The sequence below is a fragment of the Taudactylus pleione genome, unplaced genomic scaffold (genome assembly GCF_031769625.1).
Source record: "Taudactylus pleione unplaced genomic scaffold, aTauple2 ptg000016l, whole genome shotgun sequence".
Taxonomy (NCBI): domain Eukaryota; kingdom Metazoa; phylum Chordata; class Amphibia; order Anura; family Myobatrachidae; genus Taudactylus; species Taudactylus pleione.
The window spans coordinates 49,328,429-49,349,592 of NW_028284418.1; the positions used below are offsets into that span (position 1 = coordinate 49,328,429).

Here is a 21,164-nt window from a genome sequence, read left to right on the forward strand (position 1 = left end):
AAAGGACTGGCTACAATGAGTGACATGTCTACCGTGACTTTGTCTGATACGGTCACCATTCGGAGATTGGTGGATGACTATTTTAGGGATAGCATCCAAATAGGCATGTCAGACAGTCCGTTTCACTACCGGCAGGAAAAAGAGGCAATTTGGAGTTCCTTACACAAACTTGCTTTGCTGTACTTAATTTTCCCACCCTTCAGTGTGTACTCTGAAAGAGTTTTCAACGCAGTTGGAAACCTTGTCAGTGATCGTCGTAGGAGGTTACTTCCCCAAAATGTTGAAAAGATGATGTTCATCAAAATGAATTACAAATTCAATGAGGAAGACCTTTACCAGCACTTCGTCCAAAAAGTACAGAAGAGTCTGTAATGGTGGATTCCAGCGGGGACGAATTAATATTGTGTGAAGAAGAGGAGGATGCACACACTGATGGGGATGACGATGATGACATCTAATCTAATATATTGTAAAGCCTGTTTGTGTATGGGATCATTGCCACCAATGTCCACTGCGCATTGGCAGCTTGTTTTGTGGGGGGTCCAAACAAACCAATAATTTCAGCCACAAGTGGTAGTCCCTGTCGCTGAAGTGATTGGTTTGTTAAACTGTGATTGTCCTGTTTCATATATATAACATAAGGGTGGGTTAGAGAGCCCAAGGACAATTCCATCTTGCACCTTTTTCTTTTCCATTATGTGCTGTTTGGGGCATTGCTGCCTGACATTTTTAATGTTATGGTATATGAACGTCCAGAAATTGTAATGGCCACAGACACCATCTCCTGCATGCCCCTTTCATTTCATTTCAGAAAAGTCTGAACCAACTGCTGCTTGTTGTGTCAAGGGATCTCTGCCCTCAAGGCTGCAACATGGCCCAAAGTTCGCATCCTGCTTCATGGATAAAGTGAAGGCCACTTGTCGTCACTTCTCACCAGCCCTCAAGGCTGTAATGGCTGTGACTATGCAAGAGTTCCAGCCCTCAAGGCTGTTGCAGGACTGGTTCCTTCCTAATAATAGCTCTGTATTCCACTACTACTCAGCCCAGAGGCTACATCAACAATTAACCATCAACTATCAATTCTTCAGCCAGTGGCTGCACCAATTATCAAGTATCAACTCTTCTTACTTCAGCCAGTGGCTACACCAATTATCAAGTATCAACTCTTCTTACTTCAGCCAGTGTCTGCGCCAACTATCAATTGTTCAGCCAGTGGCTGCACCACTTATCAATTATCAACTCTTCTTACTTCAGCCAGTGTCTGCGCCACTTATCAGGTATCAACTCTTCTTACTTCGGCCAGTGTCTGTGCCAATTATCAAGTATCAACTCTTCTTATTTCAGCCAGTGTCTGTGCCAACTATCAATTCTTCTGCTAGTGGCTGCACCAATTATCAAGTATCAACTCTTCTTACTTCAGCAAGTGGCTGCGCCAACTATCAACTATCAATTCTTCAATCCTCAAGGTACCCCAACCATCATCTTTGCACAGTCCTTAACTCTATTTATCAATCAGTTTTGAGTCAGCTATCTGGATGCAACCTTTGGCCCTTAACTAGATGAAAAAATCAATATTGTGAGCTGTAAGGAGGTCAAAATTGATTGGAAATGAGTGGAAATTAATGTTATTGTGGTTAATAATGCTTTATGAACAAAAACTGACCCATTTTATGTGATTTTAGCTGTTTTTATGATTCTTTAAGAAAAAAAATCCAGATTCAAAACCAAAACCGAAAAACAAAACAGGGAGGTGAGGTTTTGCAAAACCAATCCAGATCCAAAATCAGGGGAGATCCACATCCAAAACCAAAACCCGGGGTCAGCGCACATCTTTAGTATAAACAATAGAGCTCCACTCTGCAGGCGTCTGTGCAGTCTATATTCTCATTCTAGTGACTAGTATAAACAATAGAGCTCCATTCTGCAGGCTTCTGTGCACTGTATAGTCTCATTGGGTTGGGTATGGGATGCCAGCACTCAGGATGCCGGCTTTCAGAATCCCGACACCGGCATCCTGACAGGGTTAGCATACTGACACCTGTCTGTATGTATCCTAAACCTACCCTTAAACCTAATCCGCCCTCCCTGCACCCTAACCCTAACCTCTCCCCCTAGTGCCTAAACCTAACCCTATCCCTAACCCTCCCCCTAACACCAATACTTACTGTCGGGATGCCAAGATTCTGACAGTTGTCGGGATTTCGGCGCCGGAATTCTTAGCGCCAGTATCCCAACTGTCGGTACATCCTGTTTCATTCTAGTGACTAGTATAGACAATAGAGCTCCATTTTGCAGGCTTTTGCGCACTGTAGAGCCTCATTCTGGTGAAAAACATGTGTCTATGTGCAGTTCAAAACTGGGTGCACAAAGACATCACTGAACAAAAGAGGATACAATAAATTTTCACTCTTGTTTTATGAGTGCAATAAATTCAGTTATTGTTTCCTTATAGGGGTCTTTGGGGTCTATTTACTAAGCCTTGGATGGAGATAAAATCGACAGAGATAAGGAAGCAGCCAATAAGCTCTTAACTGCCATGTCACAGGCTGTGTTTGAAAAATGACAGTTAGGAGCTGGTTGGCTGGTACTTTTTTGTTGATTTTATCTCCATCTAAGGCTTAGTAAATAGACCCCTTTGTCAGCAAAGTCCCATTCTCCACTCGGCTAAGACTTTGAACCCCAAGACATTTGTCATTCCCCAGTATCATGACAGTCCATCACATGGTTAGTGCACATATCTCACCTACAGCAAAATATCACTTGTGCACACAGCATGCTTGCCGACTTAGAAATTATCCTCTCCGGGAGAAGCCTGGGGAGGAGAAGCAGGTGGGCAGAGTTGGGACGTCAACTCGCGTCATTAAGCCCTGCCCCATCATGGGAATTCGCCGTGAACGCCGTATATTTAAATAGGGGCGGGGCTAAATGACTATATTCTCTATGAGAATTGTGTCATTAGGTCCTGCCCCTAATGCACGGACCCACTGATCCCCGGTAATGTCCTCCCCATTCTGCCCACTTCACTAGGAAGTGAGCAGAATGTGGGAGAAGTGCCTACCCTTCCAGGGGTGCGTGGGGTTACCCGAAAAATCGGGAGCCTCCCGCAACTTCCGGGAGGGTAGGGAAGTATGGCACACAGGGCCTGATTCAGCAGCGATCGCAACTGCAATCACGCACGCAATTGGCCGATTGTTGCATTCTGCGCATGCGTATGCACTGCAGTGTGCGTAGACTGCACTGCGATCTGGACTGCGTTCATAGTGACTATGCAGACCCATCGCAGAGTGATTGACAGGAAGTACCGCTTGGGGCTGGTGACGGGGGGGGGGGTCAGGGAAATGCAGGCGTGCCAGTGCATATAAACGCCGGTGCAGGGGTGTGCATAAATTAGCCCCTGCGATGCAATACGCAGCTTAGTCTTTCAGTGCCTGCGATGAGGTTAGCAATTCCTGAGTAAGGTCAGACCTTGTGCAAGTGTGTATGAAGCTGCGATGGTACTCCATGTTACCAATGGTTTCGCAGTCTTACTAAGTATTATGGATGTGTGTAAGGTAAAGAGGGCATCCTTATGTTAGGCTGCATATGGCATTGCTATTACTTTCATTAGCATATCTTCGCAATAAGATTGCATGCGTAATTGCTATTGCGATCACAGTTGCGATCCGTACTGAATCAGGCCAATAATACAGTACAGTATGTGGTAATGACATGATATAAAATAGGTGCTTAGTAATATCATGATTTTGGTAACTACCACTAATGAAGAATAATATAAATGCATAACCGCTCAAATTGTTGTTGACCAAAAAGGAAGCTTGTTAGTTAAAGGGTGTGGTCTGTAAGTTGGGGCGTGTTGTTTAGCTGATTCCCCGAATGAGGGGGCTGCCCCTGTTTTTCCCACACTCCAGGAGTCAGCGCCCTGTGGTATGATGGGAGATTATAACACTATTTATATAAATTGAACGTGATTTTATTGTTTCATGCAGATCTCAACTGAGGCAGTTGAAAATATAAGAACAGTGGTATCACTGACAAGAGAAGAGGCATTCTACAGGAGATATAATGAAAGCTTATCAGGCCCTTACAGGTAAGTCTTATGTTAAATAATAAATTTTGTAATTACAGCTGTATGAAATATTGGATAAGGTGTAGAGCCTATCACATGTATACTGTTACACCAGCCATTTTGTTAGCTGAAGCAATACCTACGAGAATGCAGCTTTATTGATACAATAGCAACCAGTGGCCTCGTATACTGTAGACTCTCAGTGGTGTCACTAGTAGCTACTGGATAAGTTGGGTATTGGTGATGGGTACATGTAGATGCTTTCTCATCTTCTGACTTGTATTTGCAGGGGCCCAAGGGGGGGGAAGTATTTTGTAAGCCATGCCCCTATTAGTATGTGACTATGGAATTGGTATGTAATGTCCGCGGCTGAATAGCTGCTGGGTCATATACCGATAACAAAAGACCGAAGGAACCAAATCCCGACCGGGGCAGGTAAGTACACTAACCCTCCCCTCTCCCTACCCTAACCCTCCCTTAGTGGTGCCTAACTACTAAGTACTAAGTACTCCCCTCCTAGTGCCTAGCTCTAACCTCCCCATCCCCGCACCCTAAACCTAACGCTCCCCTACTGATGCCTAACCCTAACCCCCCCATTTCCATACCCTAACCCTCCCAGGGGGGTGCCTATCCCTAAGTCCTCATGGGGTCCCCTAAAGTCTAGCCCCCCGTACCCCCCACGGCTACAACCTAAGACACCCAGCTTACCTTCATTCGGTATGCCGGGTGTCGGGATTTTGTAATGGGGCTAATGATAGGCATCGGGATTTGGATGCCTATCTTTAGTCCCATGTAGGGCTTGCAGTGTTGGGATATCGGAGGGTGGGATAACACCCACCGGTAACCTGACTGCATCCCTGTGACTACACCCCATCTTGCATTGTTCTGCCGCTTAGCAGTAGCATTAAATCTCCAAATATAAAGATTGTCTATGCCCTGTAAAAGAACCAGGAAATTGATCTTTTCATGGTGGCCCAGGGTATTTGCCAGCTTTATCTAATATTTCAAACTAAAATATGGTTCCAATATGTAAGTGGTTCTGTATTAAGTAAAAATATAGATCCTGATTCCGATGTGGACGGTATTGTACAGCCTCAGGGAAGCCCCAGGGAAGCTGCTGTGCAATACTGTCCAACTAATATGCTAAAGCAGCAGGAGGTGTCTGTAGGAAATAGAGGCCTCCTGTGTGCATCTGCGATTTGAGATGGTCGTCACCCTTGGCCAGTCTGCATAAGCCGAAGCTTACTCAGCCTGGCCATTGGTACCCCTCTGCCAGGTCCAGGAAGGCTACATCCCACAACGCAGACCCTGGACTTGGCACACCTACAAAAAAGGGCGACGCGCCCCCATTTTGTGCAAAGGTTCTGGTCACCACCCCTCAAATGCTGCAGCATGTTAATTATTCTCCGGCTAAGGGGGGACTGTGAGCAATCAACCCGTTCTGCATGTGCAGACCCACAACAATCGGTTATCTGCGTAGACCTTCTCTTGATCAGTCCCAAAATAAAGACTATTATATTGGGAGAATTTCTCACCTAAAACATATGAAATATGTACACTTGTAAATGATATAATATGCTTATAAGAAACATCCAAATTGCATGACTGACTTATGACAAGATTTTTGTTCTCTACATTAGGGACATGCCCCCGTTTTGTACAAAGGTCCTGGTCGCCACCCCCCAAATGCTGCAGCATGTCAATCATTCTCCGGCTAAGGGGGGACTGTGAGCAATCACGTAGGACCCATTCTGTGCATGCGCAGACCCTTAACAATCGGCTATGTGCGTAGACCTTCTCTTGATCAGTCCCATAATAAGGACTATTATATTGGGAGAATTTCTCACCTAAAACATGTAACATATGTACACGTGTAAATGATACACAGATGATATGCTTATAAGAAACATCCAAATTGCATGGCTGACTTCTGACAAGATTTTTGTTGTTGTTACTCTACATTAGGGACTCTTTGGCTAAAGCTCCAATCTATGGCATTACTTATTCCATTTCCCAGTCAATGAACTTCTTTGTGAACGCAGCTGTATTTCGGTTTGGAGCCTGGCTAATTGCACACTGCCACACACAATTCGAGAACGTGTTCATGTAAGTACGGAACTCCTATAAAACAAAGAACACTGTTGGTGGCACTTGATTTCAGGTGGCTCTGCATTATAGGATATATAATTTAGCTATAGCTGGAGTGGGTGGAAATGATTGCACTATCTTTGGAGAACACAGAGTACTGTATTTATCAATAAATATGAGTCTATTATATGTAGTGGGGCCATTTCTGTAAATATCGTGAACAGCACTGATTTAAATCCAGGGTGGATAAATCACAGGACTCAGATAGCCAATGTGCCTGTCAGATTATTACTGGCACTTAGAGCCATCTACTGTACACTTCAGTAGATGTACAGCTTCCATAGTTTCTGAAATTATCCTATGGACTCTTAGATTTGACTAGTCCCTGTTTTAAAGTATACTGTACCAGTCCCTATATGCCTCATATAGTATTGATAGATTGCATTGTCATGGATTTCTTCACTGTGTGTAACCCATAAACAGTTTATTGTTATACAAATATATTATTATTTAAGTTATTCATAGAAGTGATATACATACGCATAATATAATTGGCTTATTTTCTTTGTATTTTATGGCTGAGTTCCCAATCAAACTGAGCACAATACAGTATACAGTACGCTAGATCATAGTAACTCAGGAGCAGAAATAGTCACATTTATATTATACAGTGACAATCTAGATGAATGCCTTTTAATGTCAATAGTAATTATACGGTAATTTTATAGTTTATCTGCAATCATTATTTTATGTTTTCCTATAGAGTTTTCTCTGCAATTATTTTTGCCGCTATGAATGTGGGACGGTCCACATCTCTTGCACCTGACTTTGGAAAAGCCACAGTATCAGCCCAGCGCATTATGAAGCTTCTGGACAGGCAGCCAGCGATAGACAGTTACAGTGAGGATGGAGAGAAACTGGTAAGACAACTTACCAGTAACATGTCATGTTCTTTATATTTCCAGGGGCGCCGAGAGGGGGGGGGAGCGGGTACTAATTGCCCGGGCCCGGGCTTGCTGCGGAGGTCCGGGTCCGGCACCACTCCCTTCCCCCCTCTTCCATCACAGCAGCCCAGCACACAACAGCGCACTGGGAGACTGCTCGCGGCTGCTAAGAAGCAGCCACAGCAATCTCCTATGCCTGTGGGGGGAGAGATCAAGCTGATTGCGCCCCCCACTGGTTATGCACCAGGCTGTGGGCCACAAGTGGCGCTGAAAAGCTGTGTTTTTTTGTAACCTAAGAGGGCGTGGTCACACATCCCGCAATTAGGCCACACCCCCTTTCACCTGGGCCCGGCGCTGCTCTTGGCAGTCCTGTATATTTCCAAATAGTCTTAATGTTCTTGTTGCATTCATTACTTTGTATTGTGTTCTCATGTCCATGACCACTGATTTGGTTATTGTTTTGTGTGTTAATTATTTAAAACTAAATGAAGATTTGTCTTTTTTTTTAAAATGTGGTAACATTATACAAATAGCATACAGTCAAATTGTACAACGATTACATTATTAATATGCCATTCTCAGTCACTCCCGTTTTTATATCATTCTATCCCTATTTTTGATTCTAAAACTCATTGTTATACCTTACTTGAAGTGGTAAAATGCTCAATAAGTGCACAAAGCTTTGCAGGTTCTGCTGTATCACCTCCGTCCCTAGTTTAGCTTATACCCTTTCTTTCTTCTTCCTCCATAGGGGACACAGGCTTTACACTGGGTATACTGTAGGTTGGTGGAAACGAGTCTGGGCACCACACAGTTAACTTTGTTAGAAGCAGCCCAGGCTCCCCCTTCACCCTATATCCCGCCCCCAGCCATAAGCCACTTCAGTGTTTTGTGTTGGTGCCCGCGATGAGGCACACTGTGGAAGCTGTACTAACAGCTTCATAGGTTTTTTTATATTCCCTATTGAGTATTGAGTAAGCAGTGCTAGGCGTCCTGCAGGACACCCGCGCTACTGCTCTATCACCCCAACGCCGGCAGCAAAGGGCTGGTGACGTGCCAGAGTCCTTAGCTGTATGCTCCAGTCTCGGTGGAGATCCAAGTCGCATACGGTGCAGCAGGGGGAAGGTTTGTGTGGCACTCTGTTTAAAGGAAGCCTTGAGATTGCGACTTATCACTGCCGGTATAGGAGACACCAGTGGTGCAGGCAGGGGAGACCCAGGTTGTTTCTGCTTCCTCCCTAGACCACCAGGGCAGCGGGTCGCTAAGGCGCCCATTGCCCTGGGATCTATGCCTGAAGGGGGAGGTATGCTCTCCCCACTGGCTCCTCCCCCACCCCCTGAAGCTTTTCCTCTTAAGAGGAAGTTGTTTCAGGGTCATTGCTCCTCCTCACAGATGCTGGGCAGCCATGTCTTTCATTACCTGCAGTTCAGCTGGTCTTTGGAGAGTACAGGCTCCCGTTTTCCCTGTATTCCTCACCGTCTCTGGTCAGGTTATACATATTGCTCCTGCTTTCCCTGTTGGGGCTGGTTTGTTGAGCGTTTAGTGCCTTATATTATCTATATTGCATTGAATGTTCTGTATGTTTGAATGTATTTTGCATAAGTCAGTGTCTGCATTGTCCCACTTATTTGTTTATCTGTGGTGCATTTACATTCTCTGCTCTATCATGTTTTTGTGTGTGTGGGGTTCTCCTTGGATTCTGTGCTATGTCTTCCAGGCAGAGACGGATTTAGGCCCCTAGGCACAGAGCTAGTTTGCCCACCCCCCTTCTCCCACCGCACCTACTCCACCTTAGGGGTCCATCTACTGTTTGGGACAGTATAAAGATTTTATATATATATATATATATATATACATACACACATGGGTTGGGTACAGGATGCCGGCGCTCAAGAACCTGGCGGTAAGAAGCCCGATGCTGGCATCCCAACAGGGTTAGGATACCAACACTGGTCGGTATCTTAACCCTCCCCCACTCCCTACCCCTAACCCTCCCTCCCTCCCTGGTGCCTAAACCAAACCTCCCCTTAGTGCCTAATCTTAAATATATATATATATATATATATATATATATTAGGGGTGTGCACCGGCCACTTTTCGTGTTTTGTGTTTTGGTTTTGGATCTGGATCTTTCTTCGTGTTTTGGATCTGGATTGGTTTTGCCAAAACCACCCTTCCGTGTTTTGGGTTCTGGGTTTTGTGTTTTGGATCTGTATTTTTTTGAAAAAAAGCATAAAAACAGCTAAAATCACAGAATTTGTAGGTTTTTCTGCTCCTATGCTATTATTAACCTCAATAACCTTAATTTCCACTCATTTCCAGTCTATTCTGAACACCTCACACCTCACAATAGTGTTTTTATGTCCAAAAGGTTGCACCGAGGTAGCTGGATGACTATGCTAAGCGACACGAGTGGGCGGCACAAACACGTGACCCATCTAGGAGTGACACTGCAGTGGCAGACAGGATGGCAGTTAGAAAAACTAGGCCCCAAACTGTACATAATGCAAAGAAAAAAAGAGGTGCAAGATGGAATTGTCCTTGGGCCCTCCCACCCACCCTTATGTTGTATAAACAGGACATGCACACTTTAACAAATCAATCATTTCAGCGCCAGGGTCTGCCACACAACTGTGGCTGAAATGATTGGTTCGTTTGGGCCCCCACAAAACAAGCTGGCAATTAATGTGTCCCTGCACAAACTGGCTCTACAGAGGCAAGATGTCATCCTCATCCTCCTCATCCACCGATTCCTCACCCTCTTCAGTGTGTACATCCTCATCCTCACAAAGTATTAACTCGTCCCCACTTGAATCCACCACCACAGGTCCCTCTGTACGTTCTGGAGGCTGGTCTCCCTGGAAGAGCTGATAATTCATTTTGATGAACATCATCTTCTCCACATTCTGTGGAAGCAACCTCCTACGCCTTTCGCTGACAAGGTTCCCGGCTGCACTAAACACTCTTTCGGAGTACACACTGGAGGGGGGGCAACTCAGGTAAAATAGAGCCAGTTTGTACAGGGGCCTCCAAATTGCCTCTTTTTCCTGCCAGTACAGGTATGGACTGTCTGACATGCCTACTTGGATGCTGTCACCGATGTAATCCTCCACCATTCTGTCAATGGTGACAGTATCATATGCAGTGACAGTAGACATGTCAGAAATTGTTGCCAGGTCCTTCAGTCCGGACCAGATGTCCAAACTTGGTCCTGCCTGCCCTGCATCACCGCCAGCGGGTTGCTTAGGATACCTAAGTTTTTTCCTGGCAGCCCCAGTTGCGGGAGAAAATGAAGAAGGAGCCGTTGACGTGTCACGTTCCGCTTCAGCTGACAGTGCGTTCACCAGCAGGTCTTTGCACCTCTGCAGGCTTGTGTCGGCCGGAAAGAGAGACACCACATAGGCTTTAAACCTAGGATCGAGCACGGTGGCCAAAATGTAGTGGTCTGATTTCAACAGATTGACCACCCTGGAATCCTGGCAAAGCGAATGAAGGGCTTCATCCACAAGTCCCACATGCCGAGCGGAATCGCTCCGTCTTAGCTCCTCCTTCACTTTCTCCAGCTGCTTCTGCAAAAGCCTGATGAGGGGAATGACCTGACTCAAGCTGGCAGTGTCTGAACTGACTTCACGTGTGGCAAGTTCGAAGGGCTGAAGAACCTTGCACAACACGGAAATCATTCTCCACTGCGCTTGAGTCAGGTGCATACCCCCTCCTTTGCCTATGTCATAGGTGGATGTATAGGCTTGTATGGCCTTTTGCTGCTCCTCCATCCTCTGAAGCATATAGAGGGTTGAGTTCCACCGCGTCACAACCTCTTGCTTCAGGTGATGGCGGGGCAGGTTCAAGAGTGTTTGCTGGCGCTCCAGTCTTCGGCACGCAGTCGCTGAATGGCGAAAGTGGCCAGAAATTTTTCGGGCCACCCAAAGCGTCTCCTGCACGCCCCTGTCGCTTTTCAGAAAATTCTGCACCACCAAGTTTATTGTGTGAGCAAAACATGGGACGTGCTGGAATTTGCCCAGATGTAATGCCCGCACAATATTGGTGGCGTTGTCAGATATCACAAATCCCCAGGAGAGTCTAAGTGGGGTAAGCCACTGGGCGATGATTTCCCTCAGTTTCTCTAAGAGGTTGTCGGCGGTGTGCCTCTTACTGAAACCGGTGATACACAGCGTAGCCTGCCTTGTAACGAGCTGGCGTTTCTGAGATGCTGCTACTGGTGACGCTGCTGCTGTTGCTGCGTAAGGTGATACATCTACCCAGTGGGCTGTCACAGTCATATAGTCCTTAGTCTGCCCTGTTCCACTTGTCCACATGTCCGTGGTTAAGTGGACATTGTGTACAACGGCATTTTTCAGGACACTGAGGACACTTTTTCTGACGTTTCTGTACAGTCTCGGTATCGCCTGCCTAGTGAAGTGGAATCTAGACGGGATTTGGAACCGGGGACACACTACCTCCATCAATTGTCTAAATCCCACTGCACTAATGGCGGATACCGGACGCACGTCTAACACCAACATAGCAGTCAAGGCCTCAGTTATACGTTTTGCTTCAGGATGACTGCTGTCGTACTTCATCCTCCTCGCTAAGGACTGTTGGAGGGTCAATTGTTTAGTAAAAGTAGTGGTGTTCCTACTTCCTCTCTGGGATGATGAACGACTCCCAGCAGCAGCAGCAACAGCAGCAGCGGCAGCAGTAGGCGTAGCAATGCAGGATCCTCCGGAGGAATCCCGGATAGGAGAGTCAGTCATGCCAGTGATATGGCCTGCAGGACTACTTCCGATCCTGACTAAGGAGGAAATTGACGAGGAGGGAGTTGACGGTGTGGTTTGCAGGCGCTTGGATACAACAGGACAACGGGATTTAGGTGTCCCTGGACTGCTTACGGTCTGAGCCAAAGTTTCTGAACTTGACAGTAACTTTTTATGAACGCGCTGCAGGTGCCGTATAAGGGAGGATGTTCCTAGGTGGTTGACGTCCCTACCCCTACTTATTTCACCTTTACATATGGTACATATGGCAAGACAGTTGTTGTCCGGATTTGGATAGAAATATTGCCAGACCAAAGAGGTGGAATGTTTGGTCTTCTGCCCAGGCATGACCGTGATGGGCTTTTTCATCCCACGGACAACAACTGTCTCCCCCGGAGCCTGATTTAAACAAACCACATCACCATCAGAATCCTCCTCGCCAACTTCCTCCTCAGCGCCAGCTACACCAGTATCCTCATCCTGTTGTACTTCAACAGTGACATCTTCAATTTGCATATCAGCAAGTGGACTGTGGGTGCTCCTTTCAGCACTTGCAGGGGGCGTGCAAATGGTGGAAAGAGCCACCTCTTCCCGTCCAGTGCTGGGAAGGTCAGGCATCGCAACCACCACCACACTTGGACTCTCCTTGGGGATTTGTGATATCTTCTTAGAAAGCACAGTTCTTCGCTGTGCTTTTGCCAGCTTAACTCTTTTGATTTTTTTAGTGGGAGGAGTGCTTCCATCGTCATGTGAAGCTGAACCACTAGTCATGAACATACTAGGGATCGACCTTAGCCGTTCCTTGCCACTCCGTGTCGTAAATGGCATATTGGCAAGTTTACGTTTCTCTTCAGCTGATTTAAATGTCTTTTTCAAGGTCATTTTCCTGAACTTTGCCATTTGGGATTGTATGTGCCCTCTACTATGACATTGGGCATCGGCCTTGGCAGACGACGTTGATGGCATGTTATCGTCTATGTCATGACTAGTGGCAGCAGCTTCAGCACTAGGAGGAAGTGGTTCTTGATCTTTCTCTATTTTATTTTTATCGGAGAAAGTTTGGTCCTCCATTTATGTTATATCGATTTGATATATACGTGCGGCTAAACACAGAAAATAATTTTTTTTTTGGTTTGGACTGGAGTGTACTTTGTGGGTTACAGCACCCTTTGACGGTCAAGCCAGCCGGCCCTTTACTTATGACACAGGCGCACTCTTGGCACTACTTTGTTGATGCACGTGCGGCTACTGCGCACACAATTCACAAACACAGAAAATAATTTTTTTTTGGTTTGGACCGGAGTGTACTTTGGGGGTTACAGCACCCTTTAACGGTCAAGCCAGCCGGCCCTTTACTTATGACACAGGCGCACGCTTGGCACTACTTTGTTGATGCACGTGCGGCTACTGCGCACACAATTCACAAACACAGAAAATAATTTTTTTTTGGTTTGGACTGGAGTGTACTTTCGGGGGTTACAGCACCCTTTAACGGTCAAGCCAGCCGGCCCTTTACTTATGACACAGGCGCACGCTTGGCACTACTTTGTTGATGCACGTGCGGCTACTGCGCACACAATTCACAAACACAGAAAATATATTATTTTTTTAGCACTTGGGGGAAGCACCCCTGATGGACAGAGCACCCCCTGGACAACACTACAGCACCCCTTTAGGACTGGGACACTGCACAGGACTTTGGAGTGGACACAGCCCCTATGGAGAACTGACTGCACAACACAGTCCAGCCAGCCCCTATGGACTTTGAAGTAGTGGACACAGCCCCTATTAACAACAGCAGCACAGCACAACACAGCCAGCCCCTATGGACTTTGAAGTAGTGGACAACAGCAGCACTACACTACACTACACTACACAGCACTAACTCCCACCCTCCCTCTTCACTGTCCACAGCCGAGTGAGAAAATGGCGCCGACGCGGGTACCTTATATAGGATCCAAAACCCGTGAGACTCGGAAGGCGGGATGATGACGTTTTGCCTCGATGTCAGATCCGAGTCAGGCGGGAAAAGTCGAGCCTGACTCGGATCGGACTCGGATCGGGGGGGCTCGGGGGGGTTCGGATTTCAGAAATCCGAACCCGCTCACCCCTAATATATATATATATATATATTAGGGGTGTGCACCGGCCACTTTTTGTGTTTTGGTTTTGGATCTGGATCTTTCTTCATGTTTTGGATCTGGATTGGTTTTGCCAAAACCACCCTTCCGTGTTTTGGGTTCTGGGTTTTGTGTTTTGGATCTGTATTTTTTTGAAAAAAAGCATAAAAACAGTTTAAATCACAGAATTTGTGGGTTTTTCTGCTCCTATGCAATTATTAACCTCAATAACCTTCATTTCCACTCATTTCCAGTCTATTCTGAACACCTCACACCTCACAATATTGTTTTTATGGCCAAAAGATTGCACCGAGGTAGCTGGATGACTATGCTAAGCGACACGAGTGGGCGGCACAAACACGTGGCCCATCTAGGAGTGACACTGCAGTGGCAGATAGGATGGCAGTTTGAAAAACTAGGCCCCAAACAGTACATACTGCAAAGAAAAAAAAGAGGTGCAAGATGGAATTGTCCTTGGGCCCTTCCACCCACCCTTATGTTGTATAAATAGGACATGCACACTTTAACAAACCAATCATTTCAGTGCTAGTGGTCTGCCACATGACTGTGGCTGAAATGATTGGTTTGTTTGGGCCCCCACAAAACAAGCTGGCAATTAATGTGTCCTTGCACAAACTGGCTCTACGGAGGCAAGATGTCGTCCTCATCCTCCTCATCCACCGATTCCTTGGATAAAACAGGAAAAAGGGATTTAGGTGTCCCTGGACTGCTTACGGTCTTAGCCAAAGTTTCTGAACTTGACAGTAACTTTTTATGGACGCGTTGCAGGTGCCGTATAAGGGAGGATGTTCCTAGGTGGTTAACGTCCCTACCCCTACTTATTTCACCTTTACATATGGTACATATGGCAAGACAGTTGTTGTCCGGATTTGGATAGAAATATTGCCAGACCAAAGGGTTGGAATGTTTGGTCTTCTGCCCAGGCATGACCGTGATGGGCTTTTTCATCCCACGGACAACAACTGTCTCCCCCGGAGCCTGATTTAAACAAACCACATCACCATCAGAATCCTCCTCGCCAACTTCCTCCTCAGCGCCAGCTACACCAGTATCCTCAACCTGTTGTACTTCAACAGTGACATCTTCAATTTGCATATCAGCAAGTGGACTGTGGGTGCTCCTTTCAGCCCTTGCAGGGGGCGTGCAAATGGTGGAAAGAGCCACCTCTTCCCGTCCAGTGCTGGGAAGGTCAGGCATCGCAACCGCCACCACACTTAGACTCTCCTTAGGGATTTGTGATATCTTCTTAGAACGCACAGTTCTTCGCTGTGCTTTTGCCAGCTTAACTCGTTTGATTTTTTTAGTGGGAGGAGGCCTTCCATCGTCATGTGAAGCTGAACCACTAGTCATGAACATAGGGAAAGACCTTAGCTGTTCCTTGCCACTCCGTGTCGTAAATGGCATATTGGCAAGTTTACGTTTCTCTTCAGATGATTTAAATGTTTTTTTCAAGGTCATTTTCCTGAACTTTGGGCTTGATTCAGACCCACTCGCGAGCGGCTGTCCGCTCGCAAGTGGGTCGATGTTATGGACTGAGCATGCGCACGACGGAGGGAGCTCCGTCGTGCGCATGCGCCAGACGCGACGAGCGAAGGAAAGTCCTTCGCTCGTTGTGTCCGATCAAAGGGGGCGTGCTGTCAATGTTGATTGACAGCACGCCCCCTTTGGTGGGCGTGCCGGGGGCGTGCCTCCCTGACGGGGGCGTTCCCACGGGAACGCCTCCCGTCAGAAGCCGGCCCACTGACATCACTAGTGATGTCAGTGGGAGTGATTTTGGCTCTGATAGAGCCAAAATCACTCCGGAGCTTGAGGTTGAAAACCTCAACCGCAGGCTCCGGCTCGCAAATTCGATGGTCGCGATGGTCTCGACCATCGCGACCATCACAATGCACGCTCGTATAGCCTGTGGGTGGTGACCCACAGCTATACGAGCGTCCAGGAGGACGCTCCATGAAAATGGAGCCCGGCCCTCATTCAGAGCGTGCGCTCTGCTCAGAGCGTACGGCTCTGAATGAGGGCCTTTGTCATTTGGGATTGTATGTGCCCTCTACTATGACATTGGGCATCGGCCTTGGCAGACGACGTTGATGGCATGTTATTGTCTATGTCACGACTAGTGGCAGCAGCTTCAGCACTAGGAGGAAGTGGTTCTTGATCTTTCCCTATTTTATTTTTATCGGAGAAAGTTTGGTCCTCCATTTATATTATATTGATATATACGTGCGGCTAAGGCGCACACAAACACAGAAAATAATTTTTTATTTTTGTTGGAGACTAGTGCACTTTGTGGGTTACACCACCCTTTAAGAAATGAGCCAGCCGGCCCTTTACTTATGGGACACAGGCGCACGCTTGGCACTACTTTGTTGATGCACGTGCGGCTACTGCGCACACAATTCACAAACACAGAGAATATTTTTTTATTTTGTTTGGAGTGTACTTTGGGGGTTACAGCACCCTTTAACGGTCAAGCCAGCCGGCCCTTTACTTATGACACACGTGCACGCTTGGCACTACTTTGTTGATGCACGTGCAGCTACTGCGCACACAATTCACAAACACAAAAAATATATTTTTTTATTTTGTTTGGAGTGCCCTTTGGGGGTTACAGCACCCTTTAACGGACAAACCAGCCGGCCTTTTACTTATGGGACACAGGCGCACGCTTGGCGCTGCTCCTTCGTTGATGCACGTACAGCCACAGTGCATACAATTCACAAACAGCAATTTGTTTTTTATTTTGTTTGGACGGCCCTTTGGGGGTTACAGCACCCTTTAGCGGTCAATCCAGCCGGCCCTTTATTTATGGGACACAGGTGCACGCTTGGCACTACTTTGTTGATGCACGTGCGGCTACTGCGTACACAATTCACAAAAACAAAAAAATATATTTTTTTATTTTGTTTGGAGTGCCCTTTGGGGGTTACAGCACCCTTTAAAGGACAAGCCAGCTGGCCTTTTACTTATGGGACACAGGCGCACGCTTGGCGCTGCTCCTTCGTTGATGCACGTGCAGCCACAGTGCACACAATTCACAAACACAGAAATTTTTTTTTATTTTGTTTGGAGTGCCCATTGGGGGTTACAGCACCCTTTAGCGGTCAATCCAGCTGGCCCTTTATTTATGGGACACAGGCGCACGCTTGGCACTACTTTGTTGATGCACGTGCGGCTACTGCGCACACAATTCACAAACACAGAAAATATTTTTTTATTTTGTTTGGAGTGTACTTTGGGGGTTACAGCACCCTTTAACGGACAAGCCAGCCGGCCCTTTACTTATGACACAGGCGCACGCTTGGCACTACTTTGTTGATGCACGTGCGGCTACTGCGCACACAATTCACAAACACAAAAAAATATATTTTTTTATTTTGTTTGGAGTGCCCTTTGGGGGTTACAGCACCCTTTAACGGACAAGCCAGCCGGCCTTTTACTTATGGGACACAGGCGCACGCTTAGCGCTGCTCCTTTGTTGATGCACGTGCAGCCACAGTGCACACAATTCACAAACACAGAAAAAATATTTTCTTTTTTAGCACTTGGGGGGAGCACCCCTGACGGACAGAGCACCCCCTGGACAACACTACAGCACCCCTTTAGGACTGGGACACTGCACAGGACTTTGGAGTGGACACAGCCCCTATGGACAACTGACTGCACAACACAGTCCAGCCAGCCCCTATGGACTTTGAAGTAGTGGACACAGCCCCTATGGACAACAGCAGCACAGCGCAGCACAGCACAACACTACACTGCACTACACTACACTACAACACTACACTACACTACACAGCCCAGCCAGCCCTAACTCCCACCCTCCCTCTTCACTGTACACAGCCGAGTGAGAAAATGGCGCCGACGCGGGTACCTTATATAGGATCCAAAACCCGCGAGACCCGGAAGGCGGGATGATGACGTTTTGCCTCGATTTCAGATCCTAGTCAGGCGGGAAAAAGTCGAGCCTGACTCGGATCGGCCTCGGATCGGGGGGTCTCGGGGGGGTTCGGATTTCAGAAATCCGAACCCGCTCACCCCTAATATATATATATATACTAAACAGGACTCCTCATAGTAGAAGAAGGCGGCACTCATCCGGACTTGTTTTAAAGCAAAAAGTGCATGTTTATTCAGCCGACATTTCTAGGCCTGAATGGCCTTGTCATCAGGGTGTGAAAGAAACAACAATAGTGAGAAATCATACCTTATATAAGATACCTAAGAAGGTAACAAGTGCTTGTGCTGTCTCGCGTCTCCGTCAGCCGGGCGCCGCAGGATGATGATGTCATCAAGCAGGAAGCATCACCCGAGCGTCCTGGGATGGTAACTAAGGACGCTGTCGGGTAGCCGCTATCTGGCTGTTCTGTAGCAATGTTCCCCGGCACCATGGCTGAGGGAAAAAGAAGTGCAAAACAAGTTAAATAACAACATATAAAATAGTGTACAGGGCACAAACTCGCCAAATATATTAAAAATTTACTAAATCACATATATATAAAATCTCCAAACACAGAAGCATAGGTAGGACCTACTAAATAGTATAAGGATCATTTAAAGGAGTAAACAACTACCATGTCTATGGAGACCTAATTTGCCTAAAGTCAGTCTGTTAAATAAAAGACGAATTGTGTCCACAGACGTGATCACAGATATCGCATCCAGGATCTCTGGATAATATAACTTGATGTAAATAACTTAAAGCAATTATAAACACATTATTGCAATTCATACAAAAGCAGACCAAGTGATCTTATCATTTAGTCCCCTCGGTTAGATGGTATCGAGGATGGAAATCCATTTGAATTCCATCTGAAGTAGTTTGTTTGTCCGATTTCCTCCAAGTATGAGGTGGGGTACATGGTCGATAATTTTATATCGGAGGCTTGAAAGTTGATGGTTTGCAGTTTTGAAATGACGTGCCACGGACTGGTCAGATTCTCTTCCCTGAAGTGCTAATTTGATCGAGGAACGGTGTGCCGCCATGCGTTCCTTGAACATCCTAGTTGTTTGTCCGACATAGCTTAAGCCACAAGGGCACGTCAGCAGATAAATAACGTATATGGAGATGCATGTCAAGATATCATTGATCTTATATCTCTTGCCTGTACGAGGATGGTTGAAATAGGAGCCTGGTTCTAGGTAGCCACATGTTACACAAGAAGCACAACTGTAGCATCCTGGTTTTTTTTATATGAAGTGCCTGTCTGTTGTTGGAGCATAGGGGTTATATCTGTCTTCATTAGAATTTCTGCCCAGCTTTTGAAACTACTGGACTAGCTAGTGTGAATTCTTTTGTTGTATGTTTCCTTTGTTTTTGGAAGTTAGAAGTTGTTCCCTTGATATTTGTAATACCTCATGTTTCTGCTGTAGAAGTATTTGTTTTTTGTATCCACGTTGTATGAATTTGTCCACAATAGAATCCAGTGCTTTGTCTACCTCGTCAGCTGTATTCGTATTGCAGGCAGCTCTCATCATTTGGGATTTTGCCAACCTTTTTTCAGGGCGGGGGGGTGGAAGCTGTTGGATGCCAGAAGCGTGTTCCGATCTGTATCTTTAGAGAACACGGAAGTGTATATTGTTCCTTCCCTCAGGGTAACTTGAACATCTAAGAAGTGTATTTCATTGTGACTGCATTTGGTTGTGAATTTGATTTAATATATGTTGTTTGATGTTGGGGTCCGAAAAAAATTACTTATACTCTTGCTCAAACATATAGATGTTTGCGAAACCTGGAGCTACTTTAGAGCCCATGGCACATGCGGTTTGCTGCCTGTAAAATGTCCCATTATAATAAAATAAGTTATGAGTTAAGGTCAGACTCAATAATTGTATGAAGGCTTCCCTATCACACTCATTAAACAAATTAGACACCAGAAAGCGCTCCACTGTTCTAAGGCCCTCTTGTTGAGGAATGACTGTGTACAGGCTCTTAATAATTAAAGTGCATAGGAGTGCATTGTGCGGAATGTTGTTCAGATCTTTAAGCTTAATTAGTACGGATGTAGTGTCCTTTAAAAAGGTTTCTTGTTTCATCACATATGGTTGTATTAAAAAGTCTATAAATTGGGAGACGGGTTGGAATAAAGAGCCACGGGCAGATATAATGGGCCTGCCCGGTGGCTTCTTTGGATCTTTATGTTCTTTGGGTACCGTATAGATTAGTGGGACCTTCGTATGATCTGTTCGTAATACCTTAGATATTTTGGCATCTATTTGACTATTTAATGCCAATGTATTTAATGTGTCATCCAATTCTCTCTTATATATTTCCGTGGGGGCTCCTTTTAACTTTTCATATGTGGCAAGATCTAACAATTGATGGTCCAATTCTGCTTTATAGTCCGTCAAGTCCTGTACCACTACCCCCCTGCCTTTATCGGCAGGGCGGATAATGATATTGGTTCGTTTAGATCCCAATTGATGAGAGCTGTCTGCATCATGAATACACCTGACGAGGTAGACAAAGCACCGGATTCTATTGTGGACAAATTCATACAACGTGGATACAAAAAACAAATACTTCTACAGCAGCAACATGAGATATTACAAATACCAAGGGAACAAATTCTAACTTCCAAAAACAAAGGAAACATACAACAAAAGATTCCATTTGTTACAGAATTCACACTAGCTAGTCCAGTAGTTTCAAAAGCTGCTAAGGCTCTATGGCCCATCATCCGTACGGACAAAGAACTGCCAATACTCCATGACAAATCGCCCCTTATAAGCTACAAACGGGGCAGAAATTTAAAGAACATTCTAATGAAGACAGATATAACCCCTATGCTCCAACAACAGACAGGCACTTCATATAAAAAACCAGGATGCTACAGATGTGCTTCTTGTGTAACATGTGGCTACCTAGAACCGGGCTCCTATTTCAACCATCCTCGTACAGGCAAGAGATATAAGAACAATTATGTCTTGACATGCACCTCCAGATACGTTATTTATCTGCTGACGTGCCCTTGTGGCTTAAGCTATGTCGGATAGACAACTAGGATGTTCAAAAACCGCATGAAGACACACCGTTCCTTGATCAAATTAGCACTTTAGGGAAGAGAATCTGACCAGCCAGGAACCTGCTTAGATTTCCTCACTGTCACAGGTAATGCTACAAGAAGTGGATAGACTCTCAGCTCCTGTGGTAGCGCACGCTCTGGCTGGGCCT

At 46.0% G+C, this 21,164-nt stretch overlaps 1 protein-coding gene across 1 annotated transcript in view; it reads left to right on the forward strand.

Annotated features, from left to right (window-relative positions):
• LOC148542031 (ATP-dependent translocase ABCB1-like) overlaps window positions 1–21,164 on the forward strand; it is a 190,343-nt gene that overhangs the window by 156,846 nt on the left and 12,333 nt on the right. The window contains exons 23-25 of the mRNA XM_088473936.1: window positions 3,987–4,087; window positions 6,032–6,172; window positions 6,918–7,074. Of these exons, the coding sequence (XP_088330062.1) occupies window positions 3,987–4,087; window positions 6,032–6,172; window positions 6,918–7,074 (399 nt within the window). The remainder of the gene's footprint in view (window positions 1–3,986; window positions 4,088–6,031; window positions 6,173–6,917; window positions 7,075–21,164) is intronic.